Here is a 26,867-nt window from a genome sequence, read left to right as displayed (position 1 = left end):
ATTCTTTACCACACAGCATGAAAGAAGCAACTGCTAGCCTGGAATCTCTCGCTGAGAGATGTCTGTATAAAAAGTGTGCATATTATATTTCTCTTTTCAGTTTGTTTTTATTTTTCAGTAGAAACAAAATGAGCAAAAAAGAATGAAAGACAAATGAAATTAGCCGTGATGATGCTGAAGCTGTTGCATGAACAAGGGCAGAGGAAATTTAAAAGTTTGCCAAAGAGAAACACGATGAGGTTTACCACCATATATCTGTATCCTTTGTCTCAAGTATCCCTCTCCTACTGCAATGACAACTCTCCACCATCTCCCCCACTCCTCTCCAGCCCCAGTGACACCTAGCAGCTCAGCAAAGGCACTTGCTCTACCTAGCACAGGACCATGTAAACATTGGCTGCTATGCACACTAAAAGTCTACACACTACTGATGAGAGTGCACAAGGAGCATCAGTCATCTCTGCCTTTTCCTGAACTCAAACACTCATTTGGATTGCTCTATCACTTCACCAGCCTGCACAAAACCAATAACAACTTAATCTTTGAGGCCTCGACAAAATTGACCACTGGACAATTGTTTTGTTGGGATTTTAGACAAGTATTTAACCTAGGGCCCTCAAAAAGACAAATTCTTAAAGCTCTTCACTAGAGAGGCAGTTATCTACACTAGGATATACTCAGTAAGAGTCTATGGAACTAGCACAACTGAGCTTATTAAAGTCTGAAAATTGAATTTTAGCAGTTAAAACAAAGAGGTCTCTATACACGTTAAGAAAGACTACATAATAAGTACTCAAGTGGCAACAGTAATATAGAAAAGTACTAACTTAAGATCAGAAATAGTTTGATTCTTCAGCTGAAGAGAGTTCAATTTCTATATAACAACTACAATTAAAGCTACCGCTAGTGGAATTGCAGCAGGCTATTTCACATCCAAACTACTTCTGCATGATGTGATAAAACAGCACTGAAGAGCATCTAGACATGACCAGAAAAAATCCCTCAACCCCTTCCTGTTTTGAGTGTCTTAGGAGTTGCTACGTTTATCTATTCTGTTTGGGAAGCTATCCCAGAACCCCAGAGTCTGCTGACTAAGCAACTGCTTCTGGATTTAACAGGATACTTGTAGAGAAAGGCATCAACATACGGCAGCACCAGCCAACACAGCGCTATTTATATGGTTAACACTGGAAGAAATTTAAGCAAGCTGTGAACAGAAGCTACTGCCTGCCTAAAATCTCGCTTTTTATGTTTTTCTTGAGAAAATGAAATTATGTAGGACAACACATTGTCAAAGCCAGTCATAGAGGGGGGTGAGAAAAAGATGGGATAGGAGATCAGCCGTGCCACTTAAGCACTTGCTGTTTAGACACAACTGGATGTGAAGGTTAACTGCAAAAGTCCAGGGACAATAATTGCTTTAAAGGCCAGAAGTATGATTTGAGAACAAGGTGTGAAGCCTGCTGTAGCATTTTGCTTGTGTCTTTGCAGTTCTGCTGTGTGTTACCCTGGTAACCCCCATATGAAAAGGTATTTTAAACTGAACTGCCCAGTAGCAAGGTATTTCCAATGAGGCGTTCTAGTACATAATACCTTACTAACCGTCACTACTGAAACGCAGGCATTAAAGAGTGCCTATTTTTGTCTCCTAAGCTCTGATACAAAAATAAGATACTAAGGGGGGACAGGAAAGATTTTTGTAGAAAAGCCAATTAAGCTTATAATCTAGCAAAAATAAGTCATCAACTTACATCTTCATGTAACGGTGAACATCAGCAGGGAGGGACGATCCATCAAACACAAAATCTTCTACCATAACATTTAAGGTCAACCTTGACCTCCAGTGAGAGACGGGTTCATCTAAAGCACTGGTCTGCTTTTCTGCTTCGATTTGCTTTAAAAATACAACACACACACTGCTAAACAATACAGACTTTTGAACAGGATAATACTCTAACTCACAGAAACTACTGAGTCATTAGCTGTATCACAGAATAGACATTCGTTAAGAAATACTTTACCTTAATTTACACTAGACCAAGTATTTTGCTCAAATACAGCAGAACAGATAGAAATGCCAATCATAATTTGATACTGAACAACTTCAGTGCCCATTCAAAACCCTGTTCACCAAGAATTAATATTCAGCTTATTTATTTTAATTCCTTATGCATCTGCATACTCTGAAAACAGTCACTTGAACACAAGAACAGTAGAACATTCAGATATTACTTCAACACAGTCAAAAGGATGATTGACCATACTTAATCTGGGGGAGTAAAAAAGATCTGACCATTTGTTTTGAATTTCTGAGCCTCCAAACGCTGTGCAAAGCAGTGCTGAAACAGAGTTAAGACCGCAGCTTTCAGTAGATGCTCAGCCCCTGGGCATTCTGATCACTTCTCCTTGGCTGACCACCACCTGCTCTGACCTTTTAATGCTGGACTCTAGCTTCAGCTCATTTTCAACTTTATTCTAACAGGATTTAGAAACAGTACTGATAGTTACAAGTGTATTTCAGATTCCGAAGAAGAGCAAGGTGAAATTCTCTACCTCCCCTTGACAGTGAAATACAAGAGCCATTGCAAGCGTTTCATTAAATAACACCGCATTTTTTCCTCTAGTGAGTTATTACAGAATTTGTCAAAGGATACTACTATCGTGTTCTCTTGAATTGAGCTGGAAAGTAGGAATGTCCTACAGAAAAGAAGCAATCTACGCTATGGTCACTCACTGATGTGAGTTAGTATCTCTGTTTTACAAAAGCAAAGCATTATTTCACACGAATCTAACTCATAGAAAGCAGCATCATTTTGTTACAAAACAATACAGTATTTCTACCACGAGCAATGAAACCTTGAATAAGTAATTCACATTAACTAGGGAAGTGTTTTAATAGGAGCCACTATTACAGAGGGCTCCCCATTTGCTGTGCTGAAAGGTCTACTATTAGTGTACCAGCTGATAATCAAGCAGAAAGGCATTTTGGTTTTTCCCTTCCTCCCCATACTTTTTTCCCCCAATTTTTCTACAGATGGAAAACCCACCTACCTGCGTGGTTGATTCTCCTGTGAGCAAATTAATCTCTTCTGGTTTAGGGACCATGTAGGTGGTCAGAGGGCTTACTATATGCACCTGCTTACCATCGTGCCAAGGCAAAACGCCGGCATGATGAAGAAATATATATGCATATAACGTGCCGTTATTTCGAGTCTTCTTTGGTACAGAGACATTCACTGTCCTAAAACACAAAATAAGTTTGTTACGAGGTGACATATGTTGGAATATCAAGCTGTTACAGATGAGGATCACTGAAGATGTTAAGATGTTCTAAAAGCAAGCAAGAACATGCTGGAGCTAATGTTCTCTAATAAGCCATGACTGGGTGCCTCAATTTATGTACCTTTGTTTGTAACTTAGTATTTGCATTACCAAAGTTTTACTGCTATCTTAAGACACTTTCATCTTTGTCCAATTCATCCTTTATTGTCCTAAATAACACAAGACTGAGTTATCAGTTTTGTAACCCAGCCAACAGGTCCTACTGCCAAATTATCACAGAACTCATAGAAAATAACCTCCCGCACACTGAGTATATTGATAGAGTGTATACACGATAGAAAGATTAGAAGGAAATTCAGTTAAGCCAAGCATTTTACATTAAGGATGGATCTTCTCAGCTACGGCATGCTGAGCACACAGCTCTACAGAGCTTCCAACCACAAAGTCACTCCTCTTGTGCCTGCCTGGGAAGCGCCCCGTTAATTTGCTCAGATGTTTTTTGTCTGGATACTCTCACTGGCCCAGCAGGCCGTCAGTAAAACAGTTCTATTTTCATGTCTGCCAGAGATCAAGTTCACCATGACCTACACTGCGGAAGTTCATGTTCTTTAATTATGAAACGTGCAGAATGTGAAAGAACCAGGGTAAGCCTCTGACCTCAGATACGAGATAACAACTTTAAACAAAAAAAAAATAATGAAGCAGCTAATACAAAAGTTGTTCTAACTGTTATACGTGTATGTGTCTCTTTATAATTAAAGATTGCAGCTTATATTCAGAAATTCATCTAAAGGCATGATCTTAGCACCACCATCCCTTCAGAAGATCTTGAAACAGTAAACCACCAGAAAAGGTTTACTTTTACAATTGTCAGCACTGAAACAGTTATACCAAAGCACATTGTTACAACACAAGAAGAGAGAACACAGTATCTATGACTTCTAGGTTCTTCTCAGGGTCTGAAGACACAGCTATTCTGGCTGCAGGTTATTAGAGAAAGGTCTTAAGGATTTTCCGGACACATTCACTTACATTTTCACAAGGGAAAGCCACTTTGACTATCACAAGCAAAGCACGCTTCTGTAAAATGTTTGTTTATACGACTTAAAACAGTATGTTGATTTAAACCAACCAACGCTGAAGTGATCTAGCACAGCTTGTGATACAAGTGTTTAGAGTGGGATCTGAAAGTTAGACAACAGCATTCACGGTCTGTAAGATCTATGTGAGAGAAACAAACATTTCTGTATTTATTAGCATGACTTTGTTGGGCATGGATTTCTTTCTTGCAACCGAGAGTTGATCACTCAGTATAAGAGAAGCTTGTGTAATGGTTTGTCAAAGAGCCTGCTCTTTGGCACCCCACAAATGTAGCGCACTGTTTCTGTCAAGGCGGGCGCTTCACTGATCTGTGATACATGAAATATTCTAGGAACCTTTCATTAAAACAAGCAAACAAACAACTGGTTTTTATCTACAGTAGCACTTTGTCCTTGGCTATAAGGCTGAAGTCCACCTGACAGCTTTCCTGCCTTGGCACTGAGAATATGGAAAACACGCACAAGCTGCATGGCCCACGGAGCGTGCAGGAATAGCTTCAACCCTGAACCAAAGAATGCAAGGACAACAACCCAGCTCCTTCAACGATACTGTCACCAAGAGTAGATCTACCTGCTTTATGTGTATTTCTGCCCACGTGACTATCAGCTTATGCACTTGATGTGAATGGAAATAAAAAACTAACGTTGCCACTGACCTTTCGAATTTGGACTCGACATCAAAATCCTCCACGTTCAACACCAGATCCACGTTGCTCTCGGCGCCGATGTTGGACCGCGTGGTCGTGTAGACGCTGAGCTGGAAGGGAGGAGGAGGAGAGGGCACTGAGGGCAGGGGCACACACAGCACCGGCACATCAGCGAGGAGAGCTCAGGGCTTCGCGACGCAGCCCCGCAGGCTGGGCAGGGCACCGGGGGGCTCAATGAAGGGCGAAAACGCCCCGCTGCCTCCTCCTCACCCCCCCCAACTCCGTTACCGTCACGGACCGTTCCCAGGCTCGGGGCCCACCTGCAGCTTGGGCCGCCGCGCCAGGTAGGGCCAGACGCAGGCGGGGTGCGCGGCAGCGGCCCCCGCGGCCGGGCAGGGCCGCGTGTAGACGATGCCGTACATCACCCAGCCCGTGTGCGCCACGTACAGGGCGAACAGCCCCACCGCCAGCCCGCTCAGCGAGCTGCGGCTCAGCATGGCGCCCGCCCGCCGCCCCCCCGCCAACGGTAACGGCAACGGTAACGGCAACGCCAACCGCCCCGCCGCCGCATCCCCCCTCCCCGTCGCCGGGGAAGGAAGCCGTTGCCTCCTGCCCGTCACTTCCGGGAAGGGGAGGAAGGCGGAAGTGGCGGCGCGGCGTTGCCTAGCAACCGGTGCGGCGCTGCGGCCTTCTATGTGTCCCCGCCCCCCCCCTCTTATTTGGGGATTGTTGTAAAAATAAAACAACGCCGCCCCCCCGCCTCCCTGTTTCCTTCGGGGTTTCCTTATGGGTTCTGTAAGGTTCAGCTGACAACATACGGAAATCTTAAAGGAAACAGTGGAGATATCCCAGGGGATAGCCGGAGCAGGGCTGTCCTGCCTGCCCTCTTTTCCTTTTATAGTATTATCTATATATATGATCTATAATCAAGTATAAAAACCAAAGGTCTGTTAATATAAACTACTCCTACCCGTATAAAACCAAAGCACTATTAATATAATCGACACCCACGAGTATAAAATGAAAGCACTGCTAATATAACCTACACCCACAAGTATGAAACCAAAGCGTTATTAATATAATCTACACCCTCAAGTATAAAATCAAAGCACTATTAATGTAATGTACTCACACAAGAATAAAACGAGTGTGTTATTTGCATATTGGAGCAGAAGGAAAAATAGATTGAAGCAAAAAGTGTGTGAAGGAAAATGAAAAAAATACCTTGAAGCAAGGAAAATTAAAAAAAAAAAATACCTTGAAGCAAAAATGGTTTGAGTTTTAAAACAGTTCTTCATAATGAAATGTGCATGTCTGTTGGACGTCACTGAAAGAAGAAATCAAATTTTGCTTTTGAAAAATGATTATCAGTGTTTTTTCCTTAAACAGGTTGACAATGTATGCGTTCACTGTCCTCCACACTGTTTCTTCATGCAAACCACAGCATGACTAACTCAGAGAACATTACTCAAAACCTGCATGTGCACCCTAAATTCAAATTAGTGACTAATTTTAAGAAAAGCATTAACAGGTCTTCACTTGAACTCTTCACGTCATTAAGAATGTGTCATTGGTAAACTTCACCACCTTTCACTCCTTCTCAAAAACTTTCATAGGTTTAGTTCAGCTTATATCCACTGGACCTAAATACACATTTTTCCCACCTTCTGTTATGCATTTCTCACGTGTGTAGTAACTGCAGTGTCACCTCACCTCTTTCCTGTTTCCTGGATAACGAAGTAGCCTGAACTACTGCAGTATAGTTTAGATAGTCTTGTTCTCCAGGCCTCCAGAACCCCTTTTCTGAATCTCTTTTGATCTTCCAACACTCTTCTTTAGGCACAGATGATAGATAGAATTGGATTCCATATACCCATCATCCAAAGGTAAAAAAGAGACCCCTCCCCACAACCTTTCCCCCAAACAAACAAACAAAAACAACCATCAAAGCCTGCATTTCTGTATTTCATACTCCCACTTGTCAGGTAAATGCTGGTCTCCTGCATACGTGTGGCCAACAGAGGACATACATCAATAAAGCACATCTAAACACGTATGGGACTTGGTTTTATTCACAATTACGATTGTATCCTTTACCTTGGAAATATCCAAATATTTTTGCTTATCAAGATAATGTCTAAGAACAAAATCCAAAGGAAACAGTACATTTTTTCTCTCATTTTTAATTTGGCTTCACGCTGAAAATTCAATTTACAAGCCAGTCATAAAGAAAATGTCCAGTTGGGCAGAACGAGCCGTGATTGTATACTGCAACATCAACACTTGTAGTGTATCATTTAGTTCCCTTTCAGTAAATCACACAGCTTACAGCAGAGTTGAAGCTTTTACGTCATTGCTATTTGGCTCAGTTAGTTCATCACACACTGTAGTCCATTTCAACCTATCAAGCAAAAACTAGCAAGAAAAGAATACTCAAATTGAGGTATTTCCTTTAAGAATTTACTGATCACTGGTATTCAGAGGTAATGTTAAATCATATAGTTTTAAACATTGAAAAATGTACAAAACCAAGTTCATCTTTTAAAAATATTATCCGTAGTCTTCCATGCATGTTAATAAAAAATATAAAAATCAAATTTGTAGCACTGAAGCTATACTTTGCGTTCTGTGAAAGGATTTCCATAATCGGAACCACAAGCTACAGTCATCTTTAGTATGCTACCTGCCTTTCAGTTACAAAGTATAGCCAGTTCAGTGCAAAGACAGTCTATATACACATACCTTAGGAGCCATAGGAGGGAAATATACAGCAGAAAAAATGCATTCAGGTCGTTATTATCATCCAGTAGCACTATATATTGTTACAGGTTTACACTGCATATCCAAGGGCTATAACAGAAAGCTTGCAGCCAATATGCATCTTTAAACCAACTGCTTGAGCAGCCTTGAAGTCACCAGGAGTTGTACCACTGATGGAACAAGCACACCATACCTTGCGAGCGAGTTCCTACAAAGCTGTACTTCCTGCTCTATCAGCACAGGTTTTCAGCTAAAAGCATCCTCTTCATGGCAGTGCCTAACTTGGATTCAGTAGCGGAAAGAGAAAATCCCAAACTGTGATCATTAAAAGGTTAACTTTTTTGCTTTTGCATTTAAATTCTCAAGTGTGTTCAAAAACATAGCAATACTTTTTAAAAAATGTATAAATTATGTCCTCAATGCAAGTTTAACAGTAATTCAAGAGATCAAAAAATTTTTATGAATTATTTCTCAGCTTGTTGATATTGCATTTTATTCTTTCAGAAAAGAGGAACTAGTACCTGCAATCAAATTAGAAATGTCTTGCACACCCGGGTAGATGCTGGGAATTACAAAAAGGTTTAGAAAGTGGTCCCATTGAACAGATGCCTGATACTTTCAACACAATGCTGAACACTGAAGTTATATAGTACATAATTAAAGGTTAGCAGGTGCTTAATCTTGGTCCTCCTCCAGGATATAAAAAAAAAATATCTATCACTTCTAGAGATTTACTTCTGACTTCTATTTCTAACATTACTGATTTACATGGAGCTCTTAATACCTTAGAGCAATTACAGAAAGCAATATAACAAATCACCAACACAAACAACTAGATAGACAAGCAGCTGCAACCGATGCGCTTTTTGTCTAAGTATATACAATTGCTAAGGAGAGATGTTTAATTTAAGGGATTGTAGTCCACATACTTAAAAATACAATTTCACCTTTAGGTGTCTACTTAAAAAAAAAATACTTCTGTAGTCTGGAAAATACGGTAGGGGTTAACATAAATTTCCCTTCTGAGATATAAGAAATATTTTGTTCAAACTTTATTATAAAAGAAAACATGGGACAAAAATGTATACTTAGGACATACCAGGTCGGCACAAGTTTATTTCTTCAGTATTTAAAATAAAACTGTCTTGATGAGGGGTAGTGAATAGAAGACACGTATTTCAGTTTTCCCCATACACATTCATAAACTTAGAAGTAATCTATCATCAGATAATTTCATTTCCAGTACCATGGTAGGATGAAAAGTGCCTGAGCTTCAGCCTTCTTCAGTATCCACGAGGAGAATTTGTTTACTAACACATTTACACATACTGCATGCTGAACTTGGAAGTAAACAGACACACACTAAGAATGACAAAGTCAGAGGTCAATGCAAATTGAGATTTCATCACACTGCATTTCTAAATTTAATGTCTTATTGTTCATAAAAACATGTGGTGTCTCCAAAGTACTTACAAACTTGCTAACACCTGGACAACTATGCAGTGGTTAGAGCAGGAGAAAAGAAAATGTGATCCTTTATCTAAAGGCAGACTCGAGCTAAAGCAGTACATGGGCTCTTAGTTTTGGGTGGCATTACCAGAATGCAAATTTAATGTTCGCCTGCCCCTTACTGGTCAGGAGAAGTGGCCTGTGAATGTCCCTTGATCTTAAGAGGTCTCCCTCAGGCTGCACCCAGCCTAAAAGGAACAAGACAGCACAACCAAGAGCAAGGGATACCAAAAACAAAATTCACCAGCCCAAGAGATGGAAAATATTTTTCTTTACTGTGCAAAAAGATCAGTTGTACAGTGAAAGCTTTGCTGCTACGCTAGCCTTAATGAATTTACTACTTTCTAGTTCAGCTTGATTTTTCCCCAACAGATTCTTTGGCTCTGGATTGGCACTCTCAAGTAACACCATTCATAATATCAAAATAGAATATTACAAAAGTCATTAGGACTTTTATCTTGCTTCCAGCCTTTTTTGGTCAAAGTGAAAGAACCGAGACTTAACATTACATCCATAGATAAATGTACATCTTTTTTGAGATCTTGATGCTAGACTGAAATGAGCTGGGCTGTTCATATGGCTGTGTACAAACAGTAGCTCAGAATCAAGAGACATGACAAGTATGTTGTCAAAAAATCCCCACAAATTAAAAGAAAAAATTATGTACAATCTGTGCTGAGGTGATTCTTCTGTTTCCGTCTCTACTGTTAAGGACTGATCCTTTCAGAATCATACATCCTTTTTTTACCAGTTACAGATTCCAATGTAAGAGTGCCATCACTACACATCATAACATCTGGGGGAAAAGAAGCCATTTTCTACAAAACAAATCACTCCTTCACTCATAAGAGAATAACTAATATCTTGAAATAAACCTGAGAGGTTTCCTAGAGAAAAAAACAACTGTCTTGTCTTGACCAATATGAGATGCAGGAAATATATATCCAAATCCAAGCACGCCTAACAAATGTTCTCCTTGCTACTATATTCTCTGTAGTTATACCTCAGTATTCAGTTAAAATGCACTTTTTGATCACGGTGTGTTGGTGACTAACTTGTATACTCACTTCACTGCCTTAGCTACAGCATAGAACCACTGTGTTTATTCCTTTGAGGACATGCTGTAGGATTTTACCTCTAAGGATGTCTTTAAAGGTTCCCATCACAGAGTACTTTTTTCTGGTCTTCATATAAAAGAAGAGGGAGAACCGATAAAACAGAACTGGCTGTGCCGCTAGTGCCTTAGACATCACTTAGATGACAAATGTCTACTTAGACGTTACCTTCAGGAAATTGTCCTCTGACTGATGAACGGCTGGTTTAATTGCAAAATTACCTGGATGGCTATCTCAGTCTTCCTGCTCATATGAGAGACAGATCTTGTGGTTTCACTTGGCTGACTGTTTGAATGATGGTGCTTATTATGAGTTCTTACCTGCATTTTCAAACTGTTGGACCTAGTATTCCTTTTTGTCTTGTAAAGAAGCTAGCCACATTAGCTGAAGTTCAGATACCTAAAAAATAACAAATCATCTGCAGTACTTCATTCAGAGGGAATTTCTGTTTCAACAAGCTTAGGAGACAATCTTAAGTTTTGCTGATGCAAAATCTCTTAGCCAACATGTTTCTAATGCCTGGGCTTAATTACAGAACACTGAAAGTGCTGCTAGAAAAAAAGCAGAGGCCTCCCATCAAGTAGAATGCAATAGCTCAACATAAAGGAAAATTAATTTAACTTGATCAGATTTTTTTTTTTTGTTAAATCAGCATAATTTCTTTCCTAGTTCAAGTCCCATAACACACACAAAGCTGTGGTTAGTTTTTGAGTTCATAGGATCTACAGCAGATGCCACTTGAGTTCTGCAGCTTACCTTCTGTAAATCGTTTCTCTGTTTTAGAAGGAGCAGAGAGCAGAACGTGACTAAAACTTGACATGAATAGCTGTACTTACCATGCAATGACGTAGAAAAATTCATTTAATGACAATACCAGATATGGCCTTATAAAGGAACTCAAATTAATAAAAATACCTCTTCAAAAAATTACCAAATTATACCAAAATGTAACAATTCCTTTTCCAGACAAATATTTACTGCATATTATGAATGAAAACATTTTCCAAGTAGCCCAATGCTTAAACTAGCTAACAACCCTATTCAGTGTGCTTGAAAATATTACATGTACAAAACCACTATTTACTTCCTGCGGCTTTGCCTCTAAAGAGATTGCATCACTTCCTTAATGCACACATCTCCTTTTCAAGTAAGCCTTGTGACCTGAGGTTTTAAACCTTTAAAGCAGGATTAGCAAACACACACGAGGGTCTGGTTGCCTTTTTGTCATAGCAAGAGGATTCTAGAAGCAATAAATGCATTGAAATATATAGCGTAATTTATTGGTATAACGTTAAGTGCACCACCTTATTTCTCCAAAAGGATCACAAATTCCCTAGAATACCTTTTAAATGTGTCTGCTTACAGCACTGGACTCCTGAGAAATCTGTAACAGAACTTGCCTTACTGTGGTAGAACCAGTGGTTTGGATGAGCTTTGTACCTCCTAAACTTTTGTTTCTGTTTATTTTTAATGTGGTTTTATTATAATTGAAGAAAAACAAGTGAAGCCAAAAAAGACACTTTAGTTATCTCAGATTTCATTGTTTTGTGTTAAATACATTCAAAACACACAGCTACTTGTTCAATCACATCGGAATAACAAAGCTTTGGCTGAATCTCTCTCATACAATATATAGAAATCCAGTCTGATGTGAGCGCTCTGCCGTCAAGGGATGGCAGCATTTCACAAAAGCAGGAAAATGATCATCAGACAAGTGTCAAATGTCTTCACACCTCTGCATTTTGTGTGTAAGGATCACGTATTAAATTGTCGTAAAGAACTGAAGACATTTATTTATGTCTTCCTTGTAAATTTAAGGTTTGTAAAGCTGGTAATAGTGTAACTGAAAGCATTTTTATGTTATTGTTTGGTGAATGGGAAAGGAAGCTTTCACTTTTGTCCTTGCAGTACAGCAAGCCACTGAGTGTCACAACCCAGCTGCTCCACAGTTGGATGCCTTTTACATGGAACTAGTAAAACATTTCAGTGAGTTCAATAGACAAATTGCAATGAATGCTCTTGCAGTAATGCCATGTGCTACAGGTCTTAGCCCCCGACAAAGTCTGAGTTTACCACCTGACACTACAGGGCAGTCTCGTATGATAACCTTATATACTAACAATATTGAAATCCCCTGGACTGTCTTAATTATTATCTGTTCACACCATTATCTGTGATCTAACAGTGTTTTCATGCAGGTTGCTCAGAACTTCGCTATTTCTCTATCCAGATCAACAATCTCACAAAAAAGGGAATGCTGCAAGTCACTACAGAAGCCGGATGCTTTTTAAACTAGTTGCTTCCACCAAAAGTGCTTGCTCACCAAGCAGGCGAGATGCTACTCACCAGGCTTTCTCAACACTGAAGAGCTTAGTCACACTAAGAGCAGTTATTACATTCACCCTGATTAGAATACTCACCAGAAACAAGTAAGAAACCAAATTAACTCTTTGCCTTATAGGTGACAGATCCCCAGGCTATATGCACCATACATGGAAAGGAGGCACGCTATATTTAGCCAACTTCAATCAGCTTTCTTTGCTCTTCCACAGATGTGGAACGAGTAATTTCTTCCTCTGGAGCTTCTCCCACACCAAGGTTGTCCATGGGATATTAAAGCTTTTCTTCCCTTCAGACACACGTCTCAGGGAACCCTACCTCAAGCCCTGCACTTTGAAATTCTCAAATTCCCAAGCTCACATACAAGGCAAAAGATAACTATCTCAATAGTCAGCCAGCTTGGGCCAAGTGTTGTTGAAGGTCTTGCAGAGGAGGTGTGATATGCTCAGACAACAGTTACCGTACCTTACCCTTACATACTAAAATACATCCTGCCTAACCACAGAAAAAAGACCTCAGGAGACCTATCCCTACAATCCTGTTGGTTATGATCAATAAAATCAGTGTCTTCATCGTCTGTCTGTAAGGGACACCCCACCATCAGCATGGAGAAAAGACAGTTCCCATCTTCCCTCTAGTGACAGTTCCCACACTTGAAAACTGGTTTCGTAACTTCCTTCTGTCTCTTTCTCTGGATGAAAGATTTTTTTCAACCTCTTTACTAAATATTTTCTTTTCTCCAGACTCTATCCAGCTACTCCCCATCTTTCTCAAGTGCCCCAACACAGACAACTACTTTAGGTAAAGCCTTATCAATCCTTAGTAGCACAGAAATACCATCTCATTTCTCACAGGCAACAAGTGTTTATGCATCCCACTATAACGAACATCTTTTCTGCAGCAATACTTGATACTATCTCTGCCCCAAGATCTTTTGTGCAGTTACACCCACTCCCTCTGTTTGTGCAGCTGACTACTCTTACCTAGGAGTAGTTTCTCACATGCCTTATTTTCAAACAAGGTCTTCCATTTTTCATGATCAGTTTAAATCTTGTTTGCTTATGTGCTGCAGCCCTGTCAGCATGGCATGCTAGGTAAATCTAGGTAAATAAAAAACTTAATTACTACCTCCAAATAAGGATGTACCTCTGCTACCCCACAGAAAGCATTATTTTTCACATTTTGTTTCCCCATACCCACTGTATATTAAATCCAGTTTCAGTTTGGAGACTTGCCATATACAGTTAAGGATTTCTAAGGACACGTTCCAATACCCTAATAAGCTTAAAAAACCTCCTGCTATTTAAAAATAATAACAAAAGCATTTGGTATAAACAGATTTCCTTCTGCTGAAATGTCATCCTTTCAAATCTAGTTTTACATTAACAAGTAGAAGATTCAAATCTCAATGACAGTTCTCCAGTTAGGAAACCCTTGTAATTCTGCTGCAGCCTTGCAGATTTAGTCACATAAATGATTTGAACATAGTTGATTTGAGCACAGTGGTTTTGCAACACACTTCTCCTTCCTATTCCATGAGGCCTTCGGCTCATTTCCTAATCAGTAGAGGTCTGTGGGTTTAGAGTAACTTCAATTTTTCTCTGAGACCCTCAATGGTAATTTAAGGCATCTGGCTTTACAAAAGGAAAGGTAAGAAATGTTACCGAATAGAAACGTCTTCAAATTTTTAAAATAGTTCTAAACTATTTTAAGCTTCGTATGTTATACGCAGTATATGTAATGTTGATATAGAGATTTAACTAGCATTCCTTCAGGATGTTCTGCAACTTCTTGCTGGCTTGGCTTCTGAAGTAACTGCAGCCTTTTCAAATTTGCATTGATACAACCAAGTTTTTATAGTGTGTTCCATGCTAAGTTATCTGTGTATACAGGCTTGCTACAAGAGAAACCGTGATTCCTGATAAAACAATTTTGTAAACATCTCCATATAAATGGCAGGTGGACATGATTTGAACTGATTGTAACAGAAAAGCAGTTTTGTCACGTGCTTGCAAACAGTATGTGGCATGTCAGTTTGAAAAAAAAAGTCACGTTTAGTCGCATTTGGAAATGAAAATATAAAAGTGTTGGGGTAAGGGACAAGGAGTTTTTCCTTTTCATTCTACCATGGAATAGACTGAAAGAGAAACAATTTTGTCATTCAACAATAAAAAATAATCCTTAGCAAGTTTTTGCATGACTGTTTCCAAACTGTTCACTGAAACCAAAACAAAAGGGCCAAAATATGCTTGCCTTGCTCAAGGGAATAATCCCACTGAAATCAACAAAACTGACTACACAAATATGAGCAGCAAAATTTGGCCCCATATAAACATCCCCATAACTAGGGAAAACACTAATCACCAAAGTGCACTTAACACCATAGTAGCTACAGTTTCTTTATACATGCGCAATGTGTGCGACACTTGGTACATGAAACTAGCCAGTGGAATATAAATAAGTGTGCCGCTTCCTTTTAAATATGAACATTAATAATGAAGCACATTCACATTTTTTGCCTTTCAAAGACCTTTTGGAAAAAAAAAAATAAAAACACCTTCCCCCAAAGTAACCTGGAACATATTGTTAAATATAGCACGTATGAATCAAAGAATGGTATTGAAGTAGAAGAACTTTCACACACAAAACTGGTATTTGCTGTGTAATTGGAGTGACTTATGAAAATCCCAAGAAAAGAGAATCCTCTCACCAGGAGAGGAAGTTTACAGTTGTAGTGTTAATTCAGTTTCTTCTGCAGGGGCTTGTTTTTATCTTCAGCGTTTTCAGGGCTGAAGTCAGTACAGATACCATTAGGAGCAGAAAGAGATGAAGTCTCCAAACCATGCTCAGCTCCCATCTGATCAGGATAGAGATAGTCTTCTGCAAAGTGGGGGTGCAATTCAGCAAATCTGTAGAAGTCATCTGAAAAAAAAAAATGCTGTTACACAGAATCAGCTCTTTGAAATAGAAGGATGCTAAATTTGAATACATGCAGGGTATAATCACATGATGACTCTGGAGAAAATAGCAGCAGTTAACATAGCGCTATCCCCATAGCTTGTTTTAGCTTCTCTGAAGTTTACCACATCCCCAGAACTGAGATGCCACAAAGGGTTATCGAAGCCCTCTTAAAATGTTTCAGAGCAGACCTTAGCTTGCATGGCGTAGGGGTAAACAGGCTCAGACTTGAATTAAAATGCATGGGGAGTACCACGCGCCCAGACATCACAGCTTGCCATTCGCTGGGGAAAGGCAGAAGCCCTCTAGATGAGGAACAATGAACAGCAAGAGCAGTCACTTCATAAAATCTGCAGTCTTTTGGCAAATATGCTCCTCAGTGCTTTCTGCTGATAATTCTCTTCAACCTAAAAGCAGCTCTTTGTCACTGCTGCCTTCCACTTTCAAGATTTCAGCATTCCAAACTCCTGATATTTCAGAGAATGATAGCGTGAGAAGGTAACTGACTTGCTCACTTAATTAAACATCTGTGATTTTGTAGCATTCTGAAAAAAAATGATTTTAATGTTGTTTACCTACAAAGCAACAGAAAGGGCAAGATTCCCTTGTTCTTGGAGGAGAGTGGATTTCTTAAGATCAGGAAACTTCTGTATTAAATACCCAGCAATGAAGCCCTGTCACAATGCTGCCCCTATAACTGTTTATTTGGACCCGATTTATACACAAGGTACTGTACAGGAACCAAGTCGTCAGAAGCTGCTTTGCAATGCAGACTGACACTGGAAGAAGCCAGATGTGAACGTTGTCACTAACCCTTCCTGTCACCTACAGTATGTGGCACACTGCCCACTCCAGCTCACCGTGTTATCCTGGAAGAACTCGTGACCAGTCAACACTGTGTGTGAGCTCCCTGGCGTGCAGTGCAGATGACAGCTGAAGTGACCTTCCAGAGGAGCAAAGCCCATGTCCTTCTGGTACAAAGGGGCTGGCGTGGAAGAAAAAACACCACAGCTTTCCCTCTCTATCACCCTTCTCTGTTTGAGAGGGCACACTCTTTCAACATTAGGAAGAGCAGAGGAATGCCACTTGGCCCAAAGGGGCACTGGAGTTGTAGGGCAACACTGCCTCTGTCCTGTTGCAAAAGGGTAGGTGGGGAGAATGCAAAAAACATACTTTTGTTTGCAGAAGGGTGAAGTTACAGCTTTTATCCACAATTTATATGGATAAAGCGTTTTAGATCCTGTAACTTCAACAAAAGCTGATGATATTCAGAGCAACAAAACCAACACTATCATTTATGTCAAAAGACCTATATTTACAGCACAGGCTGTTATATCACAAACGACATCAAAGTCTTTGGGAAGAAAAAAAAAATATCTTAAATGCTTGAAAAAGCACAAAGCAGATTTTTTTCCTTTGATAATATTTTCAATGCAAGTTCAACTTGGCTACTTTTTTAAAAATCAAAGAGTCTGATATCTGACATTTCCCAAGAAGGAAACAGAACCATTTTTACATTCAGAAAATTTAACAGTGGTAGTAGTTGCAGTAACACATCAGAAACACTTGCATGCAAACCAATTCATCAGATTCAAAGCATTTCAGCACATTTAGTTAATCCAACTGAGTACATTATTTTTCTGCAGCTAAGAGAAAGCCACCAGCCTTAACTGGGCCTGGCCTGCAGCAGGAACACAAAAGCATTCCCTTTTTTCAAATAGGAGCTTTAAGCCTATGCCATGGAAATATACATATTTGTAACAACACATGCATCATATTAATGACCATGAAAAAATAGCCTTTTTGAGGAAAACGTAATTCAGACAGTTAGCCCTGCTCAAGTAAGACAAGTATAAAGATTCAACCAACAGTACCAGAGATGGTCTTACAATCATATGAAGCATAACACTTTTTGCTTGGGTAAGACTCGAGTATTTACTTTAAAGCCATTCTAAGCAATTCTTCAAAAAGCTACTGCATCTTCTGAGAAAATTAATGCAGAAAATGATGGAAACATTTGTTGACACAAGTCTATACCCAAACCAGAATCCTGACAATTCTGTCTTGATTTATCCCTCAATGTTCTGTCAGTTCTGGATCAAAATGAAAAAAATTCATATTCCAGGGAAGACTGAATTGAACAAGATAACGTTTCTGATAGACTTGAGTATGTAAATGTTCTGGGTCTTGCTGGAATAAGTCCTGAAGATATTTAAGAATATTTACAAACTTTTTCACAGCAGAAGCCAATAAAGAGCTTTTGGGATCCTATTTGCCTCACACCCCAGAAACAGGAGACAAGGTAATGTAGAAATAATGACCCACTCCAGCATTATGTCTAATCACAGGTCTGATTTTGGAGTTCAAGCTTAAAGCAACCGTGAAGAGGACTAGAAGATGTTAACTTCAGTCATTTGCTTGGGGAAAATGTCATTTTGTTTTCTATTCTCACTATAAGAGGAAAGAAACAAAGAAAGGGGTAAAAGAACCCAGAGCAGAGTTCATTGATACTGCTAACTTTATTAACAAGAATTAAATCTACATATGAACTACAGGAACTTCAAATCAAAAGGCTTTTCTCCTGCCTTTACGATACCCTCCCACTACTTGATGCTCCTGATGGAAGCTCTATGTTCAACCTCTATAGTTCCACTCCCCCCCACCTACCCCTCATGCTCTTCCACAGGATAAAAATGTTTTCTTTCTCAGAACTTGTCTGGATAATGACTTCAGAAAAGGTAAAATTTGCAAGTTTCCTGCCTCTTCTTCTTCACTATTCTGTTGCAACAAATTGAGCATGCGAAAAGTTACTCACATTCAAAGGCAATGCAAGACATCAAATATTTATTGCAAACAACTTTCAAGACAGAAGTGCAATACTAGAAGTTTACCTTCATCTTTCAGTTCTTTACCACAACAAATTGGACATTTATTCTTACTAATGATTATGCTTTCAGATACGTTAAAATCTCTGTGCACTGTTTCTTAGCAATTTTCCTCAGAAAAAGATCCAGAATCCAGAAGCAGAATTTCAAGTGATGTAACCAACATCCTACTTCATGTAGTCACACAGACTACTTTTGAATGCAAAAAAAAATAAAATAAAATAAAAAAAATAATATAAGAGTAAAAACAGAGAAAGCAAGAGCTAAACATTGTGGCTCAGCTGTCCAGGTTTCATTGTGGTGTGAACATACTAATACCAGACAGGGGACATTGCAGATATAAGTGCAACTTGGTGCTATTAAAGATAAATACTAAGTAGGAATTCTTGGGTAACTCACATGAGCTGGTTTCAGTTCACTAGCATACTATTTTAAATTTTCCCTCAAACAATGAGATGTGCCAAAATTAGAGATCAGCTTAGATTCTCTGCTGGTATTTTTGAAACTGGTGATAGGGGGGAAAAAAGAGTTGAGTCACCACTCTAATGAGCTGGGAGACAACAAGGAGTGCCAGATAGGAGCAAAAGGGATCAGAATAGAATATGGCAGATGAGAAGTACAGAAAGGAAATGGGCAGTAGAGCAGGAATCAAGGAGGCAAATGATAAGAGGGTAAAACAGGAGGATGGTGCAATGATACTCATTTTGATGAGTCTAAAATTGTGCTGTAGCTGAGGCATTACATAAATACTGTTTGATCAGGAAATACTAGTGTAGAAATCGTGATTTACTAACATTGATGTTTTAAATTAACATTTTTTAATACTTAAATGCCTATGAATTATCCTGATGGAAAACCACAAGAACAGGAGCATGTCAGAAGCACTTCAATTTGGGGTACGTGCTACATTGGCTATCAACAACTCAGTTCATACTTTAAATAATACAACTAAATTTAGAACTTTACTGCATAAAAGATGAAGAATCTGAAGTAATGCACAAGTACTTTGATTCCCAGCATAATCTAATCACCCAGATACCTCAGTTTTTCTAATGCAATTTTCTCGCCTCCATATCACCTGCATTACAGACTATATATCAAGCAGCCTTTTCAATACCCTCCCCTCCCCCCCCCAACTAACTTTCAAACAGGCTGAGAAATTATTGAGGTATAAAATCTTATATTATCCCGTATTCTGGGAGGACAGATATAGTGAGGAACAGATACAAGAGACAAATCCAGACGACAGAGATAAGGCTGCTTTCTTAAAAATATACATTCACATGCATGGAAGCCAGAGAACAGAATATACTGGAAAAGTCAGTCTAGGTATCATCTGATAATGCAGAAAGGAAACACTGGAAACACACATGACATTTGACATTAAAAGGTGAAACTTTATTATTATTTTTTAATCTAAGTTTACTTTGTCTGCAATGTTTTTTTCATTATAAAACCAAGCCCACTAAAAAGACAAGTCTAAGAAAAATATAACTGGCTTGTATATCAACAGGAGTTTAGTCTTCTTTGATATTGTGACAGTTCAGATTCACTTAAAATACTTACCGTATGTAATCTTTCCTTTCTCTTCTTCATCTACAGCTCTAAAAAGATGTGTAACATTAATCTGTGACACACCCATGGCAGTCTTCAGAATATGAGCTAAGTCTTCTTCTGTTATAGTTCCATTTTTTGACTGGTATAGCTGTAAAACATGACAGCAAGACAAATCATTCCGGAGCTGAATACTAACTCCTATGAACAGCCCCACATTAATAAGTTATACAAAATTAAAGTTTGGCTTGAGAAAATCTAGTCACTCTCAGATTGATGATGAGGATTACTGAGTAGTCTGGGTAGAAGACAGCATTAGTTCACCTGTGTACACTTACACAGTAAAGCTTGCTATATCCAGAAAAACTCCATGCGTTTACATGCCCGAACACTGGAATTTCAGTGATTCTGTTAAACTGTCTTATCTCTGAAACAACGTGTTTTGCAGATATGTAACTACATAAGTATTAGTCTATTTAGCTAGATGTCCAAACTCCCAGAGCCTGTGGAATCAGGACATACGTTTAGGTTGGCCTAAGCAGAAATAATTTCCCACTTGGTCAGATATAAAACTCAAGATTGGCTAGACCAATGTCCATCTGATTGGACAGCCAGCTTGCTTATAGATTCCTGAATCTAAATTATTAGATAGAAGATGTATTAATCAGAAGAATCCCACTCTAAACAGTGATGAACCTATAATTTTCTACAAATACTTACTCAATTTTCTAGAAAACTGTAATTTGCTTCTTTTCAAGTCCTGAAGAAAAGAATTTGCTCATAGACAAAAACTTAGCTTTACTGACAGATAATAGATAACTAAAAATAATCGTTCATATACTCATTCTACCTTTGTATATGTGCAGTGCTTTCCCCTGCCAAAAGAACTTGAGTATTCCATAACATCTGTAACAAACTTCATTACATTTTCTAAAATAACTAATTCCAGTTCAATAGAAACTGAAACAAAAGAGTTTTTGAAATATCATCGTCTAAGTCTAATGCATGACATGGCTACAAATATTTTCATATTTTTAAAAACAAGCTACTTTGGAAACTTTCTTTTAGTTTCTCTACAGCATTAAGGTGGGAACTGATGAGAATGAACAAAACAGACACATAAGGAAGTGATTTTCACGGAAGCAGAAGTTACTGTCACAGACAACACACCTCGATGGAATAAAAAAAGTCAGTGGAATGCAAAACTAAAATTCTATGGAAAGAATTCAATTTATGCTCAATTCAGGACTCCTGAATTTTGTTCCCTAGCACCCAACTTGCATGCTGTTTCTTAAGTAGGGGCAAGGACAAGACACTTGTTTATTAAAACCTGCTATATTCTCACAGATCAAATACTCAGAAGGTGATACTTGGTGGTAATGCTCACAAGCATCATGTTGGCAAGATTTGCCACAGCCTTTCACTTCCTCAGCGATTAGAAAAGGAGGCTGCCTAGCACATACACTGGAGTGCTGCTTCTGGAACCGGTTGACATAATCCCCACTTCTGCTTCTAATTACCCACCACTTTAGATCTCTGGTGGCTCAGTAAGCCTATTTTTCAAGTTCTTCAGCCATAACTAAACACTCCCACTTCAAAAACTTGTTCAGCTACGTGAAATACTGCACATTATCCCTAAAAACAAATGACATGGTGGTTTGCAAGTAGCAGCATGCGGCAGAGGACAGCAACTATTCAAAGTCATGCATTCATGAGCTAGCTAGATCTTTTGATGACTAACAGTAAGCTGTGTGAATATCTTAATATACATGATCCCAGGAAACCAGGCAGAAATGATTAGAAAAAAATCACTTCACGGTTGTTTTTTTCTCCCTAGAATAGTGGTCAGCAATTTTTCCTCAGCTCAATACTTTTTTTTTTTTTTTTTAACCTTCTTATCATCACTAGAAGGATATAGTGAGCTATACCTGCTTCTCCTTGCTGAATGCTTCATTTTCTTAATAAACATGTAGAAATTCTGCAGTTAAGTTAAAATTATATATTAATTGCAAAATACAAAGTTCCCTGGTTATGAGTTTCCAAGACCACTGCAGATAGAGAAGAACTTATTTAAGAAACGGATCAATTAACTTGAAGTTAGGTGCTTCCAAAAAGAAATCACCTAGTCTGTGGTCTTTTCTTCCTCAAACTGAGGAAGTACGTTGCACATTTTGCATCATGAAAGTGAAATTTCACTAAAATACTGCCCCAAAACCACATTCAAGTCTACTTTAGGATTGTTAATTTTCAGATGGAGACAGAGATAAACACCATGTTATCATTTGTTGCATTACTTTGATTAAATGGAATAAACAAGGGCAGAAACCTCTCTGGGTTTTCCCTCACATGCAAGTTAACCTCTCCATCAGCAGCTGATTTTCCACAGAAATTGTAGGGACTAAATATTTTTGTTTCTCCCTCCTCTGTCAGATTTGTTTGACAGTGGCCAAAGGGCGAGAATGATAGATCTGAACACTAAGCATTCACAGGAGCCTCATTTCTTTAGCAAATATATTTGAGAATAGTATAAACTTGCTGAAGAACCTGATAACAGCTACGCCCAGAAAATAAGGCTCCCATGTAGTACCATACAACTCAAAGTTCTCAAGTCCATGCATTCATCTGTGATGACACCATCGAGTGTTAACATTCTCAGTTTTCAGTAGCACTAAAAAGACACAAGACCCTATGAGTTCAAGGCAATAGGAAATGATGATGTAAGCTGCAGCACAGCTTGAAATAGCAATATGAAAAGAAATTAGCTACAAGTACCAAATTAAGGTGTCAGACAAACCTACTGGAAAGGCTAACTTCAAGCATTGCTGCTGTCAGTTTTCCAAAAGGTGTGTAATAACTACCTATGTTGATACTGCAACAAACCACTGAGTCTAGAACAAGATCAGGAGCACCTATGGGAAGTATATAATCTGGGCAGAGACTGCAGGACTAAAAAAAAGACACTGCAAGAGGGAAGAATAAATATTTTCAACAAAATAAAGGAGGAAAAAGTCATCTGTGTTAACATGTAGAAATGAAAATTTTTACTTTTTTTTTTTTTTTTTTAATTTGGCAAAAAAAGATTTTGGTGAAATATTTTACAAGCAGCAAGCACAACTCATTGTCCTTCCGTCCACAGTAATCAATACAAAGGCACAGACTTCATGTATTGAAAGATTTTATAAGAACTCCACAGAACAACTTCACTTTACAATATTCCAAGTTTGTCATGCAAAATGATGCATTTTTTCCTCTCCGAACATGATCTCCTAATCTAACATTTCACTGATGTTATCTTAATGTAATTAAGTATCAAAAAGGCATGTGAAACAAGCTTCTGTTAAATCTAATTGACAATATTAATTATCTCTAAAAACACCCACAAAATTTAAATAAATGATATAAAGGAAGAAAACTCTGCTTACCTGAAATGCCAGCTGAATTGTTTCCAGAGTTTTGGATGGCTTACAGACAACTGACAGAGCAATGACAAATTCCCGAACGTCAATTACGCCATCTTCATTCTGTGAAGGAAAACCTCACCTCTGAATACTGCAGTTTGCCTCAGAGCATTCAAAATATCTAACAGCTAACAACTAATACGCAGAATATTCAGAAAGAGCACTGCATATGCAAAAAAAAGTCTCACTGAAATGGAATTACATCAGTGAGAGAACTAGGGTTGCAAAAGCTCTGTAGGCCCTTTTCAGAGTCCCAGCCAGAATTCCTAATTCAGAGATTCTTCAAAGACAGTGCTGCTATTGTGAGCCTTTACTTGCATATGTAAGATTTTTACATTAAATCATCTGACTTAATAGGCTGAAATTAAAATTAGAGAACCAGAGGTCAAACTACTCTGATTTAAGCCCTGAACACATGACATTTTAATCTCCTCTCTGGTCTAGGAGAGAGCACTATGAACGTATACACCTCCTGGTTCAAGGTTCAAATACCATCTCATCAAGACAAAGTTAATGGTAATTTCCCCATCCTGTCTGATTGCCAGAGGATAGAAAAACTGGCTTATTTACTATGTTCCTAGGTCCTTCAAGGTTTGCTTCGGGTATCCTAGAAGAATAATTTATGTACAAGCCAAGTGTTAAGTTTGTAGCTAATGTACACCACGTTCAGTTGCGACAAGCAGTAGTAATAGTTTGGCCTGAGCCTACCTTCCTTCCTCTTTATATTTTGCGTCTAGAAACAAAATGAGTTTTGTGAAACTGATAAGCTTTTTACCTTCTACCTGAATGACTGCTTCATTTAGTTGATGATGGATGTCCTTACATGTAGAAAGGGAAATGCAGTAGGCAAATACTGTGGTATAGCAGGCAAATACTGCAGTGAAGAGCTCAAAAGCACTTAACACTGGCCCAAATCAGACCTCCATGAATTCAACAGGAGGCAAATCAGGCTAGAGCAGAGCTTATCACAAGTAGTACAATTTGTAAACATGATATTGTTTCTTACCTCATCAAAAAGGGCAAACATACTTTCTAACGTGTGGGAAACTGGAAATTCCAAATATGCTGAAAATTCCCTAAGAGCAACCTTCTGTTCTTTCATTTTCATGGCACTTGTAGCATATTTATCAAGATCATCTTCAAGTGTTTCTGGTTTCAGCCTAGAAAGCACATTATTTTTGCACATTTTAAAAATAAATCTAGTTTTAAAAGACAAGTATCAATACAGTGAATGAAGCGATGAGTAATAATACTGTAAAATACAACAAAATACAGAATCAGTGTTATGAAACTGCTTTATTGCAAAAATAAGTACAGGATTCCTATCATTTTAAGGCTCCCTTTAGTTCCTGAAATACGTTAGAAATTACTGGTAAGCTTCAGGAACCCTGGTCATAAACTTGTGTCCTCTATCTTGGCTATAAGACAGATGAGCATTCCAACATGTACAAGAAACATGAACTTAGAATTAGCCAGTAAGAAATGCCAGGCATGGAGAGCTAGGCAGGATTTAGGTCACCTGAACACAGCTGTGCTGCAGGACAGTAACATAAACCAATTACGATTCCAAATTTACTAATATCACTGAACAGGAAAGACCTGATGCATTTCATCTAAAAGAAATCAGGGATTACATAATAGCGATTATACTGCTAATCCTGCTTGTCAGTTCTTATTTTTCACATTCAGTCTTTAGTTAGACACCATGACGAGGCTACCCATCAAACAAGGCTACAGCTGTTAATACAGCTAGAAAAATTACCTCGTTCCTTCTGATTACAAAACCAGAAGGACGATGGAACGGGTTTATACTAATGCAGATATCTGCCGCATGGTGTTTTTTTCTGCTAAGTCAAGCTTCCTGTTTTTGTTTTGTAAAAATAAATTTTGCTATGAATATACTAAACATAAATGGTGCTGCAGGTATGTGGGGTAAAGTAAACACTCTCCCTAGTAAAACAAATCAAATCTTGACCAGTAGATTTATTCTGAACTGGTTTAAGGTAATGGTAGGCACCCAAATTTTTCAGTCTGAAGACAAAAGGAGCCAGTAACATCTTCTACAGTATTCTTCTGCAGTTATCTGTTTTGCTGTTTGCTGCTGCAGACAAGGGCAAGCAGTTATTTACAAAACCCACAAGCTCACAACAGAATTGCCTCCAGACTGCAGCTGGACCTCCTCAGCAGCTTTCTTTCAGTGAGGAGACTTTAATCAAATATTTAATTAATAACAACATACTCAAAGGCTTAAAAAAAAAAAAAAAAAAAAAAAAAAAGCATTCCTGGTAGGAAGATTATCCTATACTTAAGCTCCAGACCTCAACTTCTAGCTGAAATGACTGAACAACCCTTCCCAAAAATTACTCTTAAATAAAAACACAATTACAATGCTATCTGCCATTAGCTATCAACCTGCCAAAAAAGGACTAAGCACTGTATTTTTGAAGTATAAGACCCAAGTATGTATGAGTTCTTTCAGAGACCGCATACCCTACAGAACATTCATATGTTCGCCCTCCTGTTAGGAAAGCACCTGCCATAAGTTTCGGTCCTAGGATTTATAAAAAGAGCAGTGAAACACTCCCCTGCAACATTTGTTTTCCATGATGTAGTAAAAAAAAAAAGGAGCAGGCACAAAGGAATCCATGGAAGGCTTGAGATGCACACTGCACTCAGCTTCTAACATGCAGCATTACATGTAAAACCAGTCCACAGATGATAGATCCTCCCTGTAGGAGCTGAAATGGATTTTAACTGTAGGATGAGGCCAGCTGGCATTTGAATACTCCCTTGAGATAAGCCAGCACTGACACGGAATATGCAATCTAGCATCTGTCTCTAAACCAGAGAGATTTGATTTGGAATACAGTGACTCAAAATTCACTTTCTAGAACTGAGTAAGCACTTGTTTGGTGACTAGTATTTGAGGCTGGATGGGGTCAAGTCTTCACCAAACATCTAGCTAAGTATTCTGAAAAGCTAAAAGTTTGACGGGCAAAAGTTTGTATCGAAAACAGACATAAGTTAACACAAATCTTACAGACATCTTGTGGTTTTGGATTATAAATATAGAAAAAGATGCAAGACGATCTCAAAACCAGTATGTGGATCAGTGAGTTGACCATTTTGCTTCAGCTTGAGTCTGAATGCACTGTACTTAGCTGGAATCCAAGGGGGGTTCACTTCCCTCTAGCCCCATCAGAATCAGAAAGTAACTGGTGTGTGGATGACCACGACATACAATGCTGAAGTCTTTTGA

At 38.6% G+C, this 26,867-nt stretch overlaps 2 protein-coding genes across 2 annotated transcripts in view; both read right to left on the bottom strand.

The window, feature by feature from the left end:
• CLPTM1L (CLPTM1 like) overlaps window positions 1-5,660 on the bottom strand; it is a 30,056-nt gene extending 24,396 nt beyond the window's left edge. The window contains exons 1-4 of the mRNA XM_027451821.3: window positions 5,350-5,660; window positions 5,039-5,139; window positions 3,052-3,241; window positions 1,752-1,894 (exon numbers count right to left, since the gene is read on the bottom strand). Coding sequence (XP_027307622.1) covers window positions 1,752-1,894; window positions 3,052-3,241; window positions 5,039-5,139; window positions 5,350-5,526 — 611 coding nt within the window. The 5' untranslated portion in view covers window positions 5,527-5,660. The remainder of the gene's footprint in view (window positions 1-1,751; window positions 1,895-3,051; window positions 3,242-5,038; window positions 5,140-5,349) is intronic.
• A 1,534-nt stretch (window positions 5,661-7,194) lies between these two features.
• Window positions 7,195-26,867, bottom strand: part of LPCAT1 (lysophosphatidylcholine acyltransferase 1) — a 56,352-nt gene continuing 36,679 nt past the window's right edge. The window contains exons 11-14 of the mRNA XM_038173651.2: window positions 24,615-24,768; window positions 23,573-23,671; window positions 20,163-20,301; window positions 7,195-15,675 (exon numbers count right to left, since the gene is read on the bottom strand). Of these exons, the coding sequence (XP_038029579.1) occupies window positions 15,491-15,675; window positions 20,163-20,301; window positions 23,573-23,671; window positions 24,615-24,768 (577 nt within the window). The 3' untranslated portion in view covers window positions 7,195-15,490. The remainder of the gene's footprint in view (window positions 15,676-20,162; window positions 20,302-23,572; window positions 23,672-24,614; window positions 24,769-26,867) is intronic.

Source organism: Anas platyrhynchos, chromosome 2, assembly GCF_047663525.1.
Source record: "Anas platyrhynchos isolate ZD024472 breed Pekin duck chromosome 2, IASCAAS_PekinDuck_T2T, whole genome shotgun sequence".
Classification (NCBI taxonomy): Eukaryota; Metazoa; Chordata; class Aves; order Anseriformes; family Anatidae; genus Anas; species Anas platyrhynchos.
The sequence above is the reverse complement of the archived record's forward strand: the minus strand, read 5'-3'. Positions and strand labels throughout refer to the sequence as shown.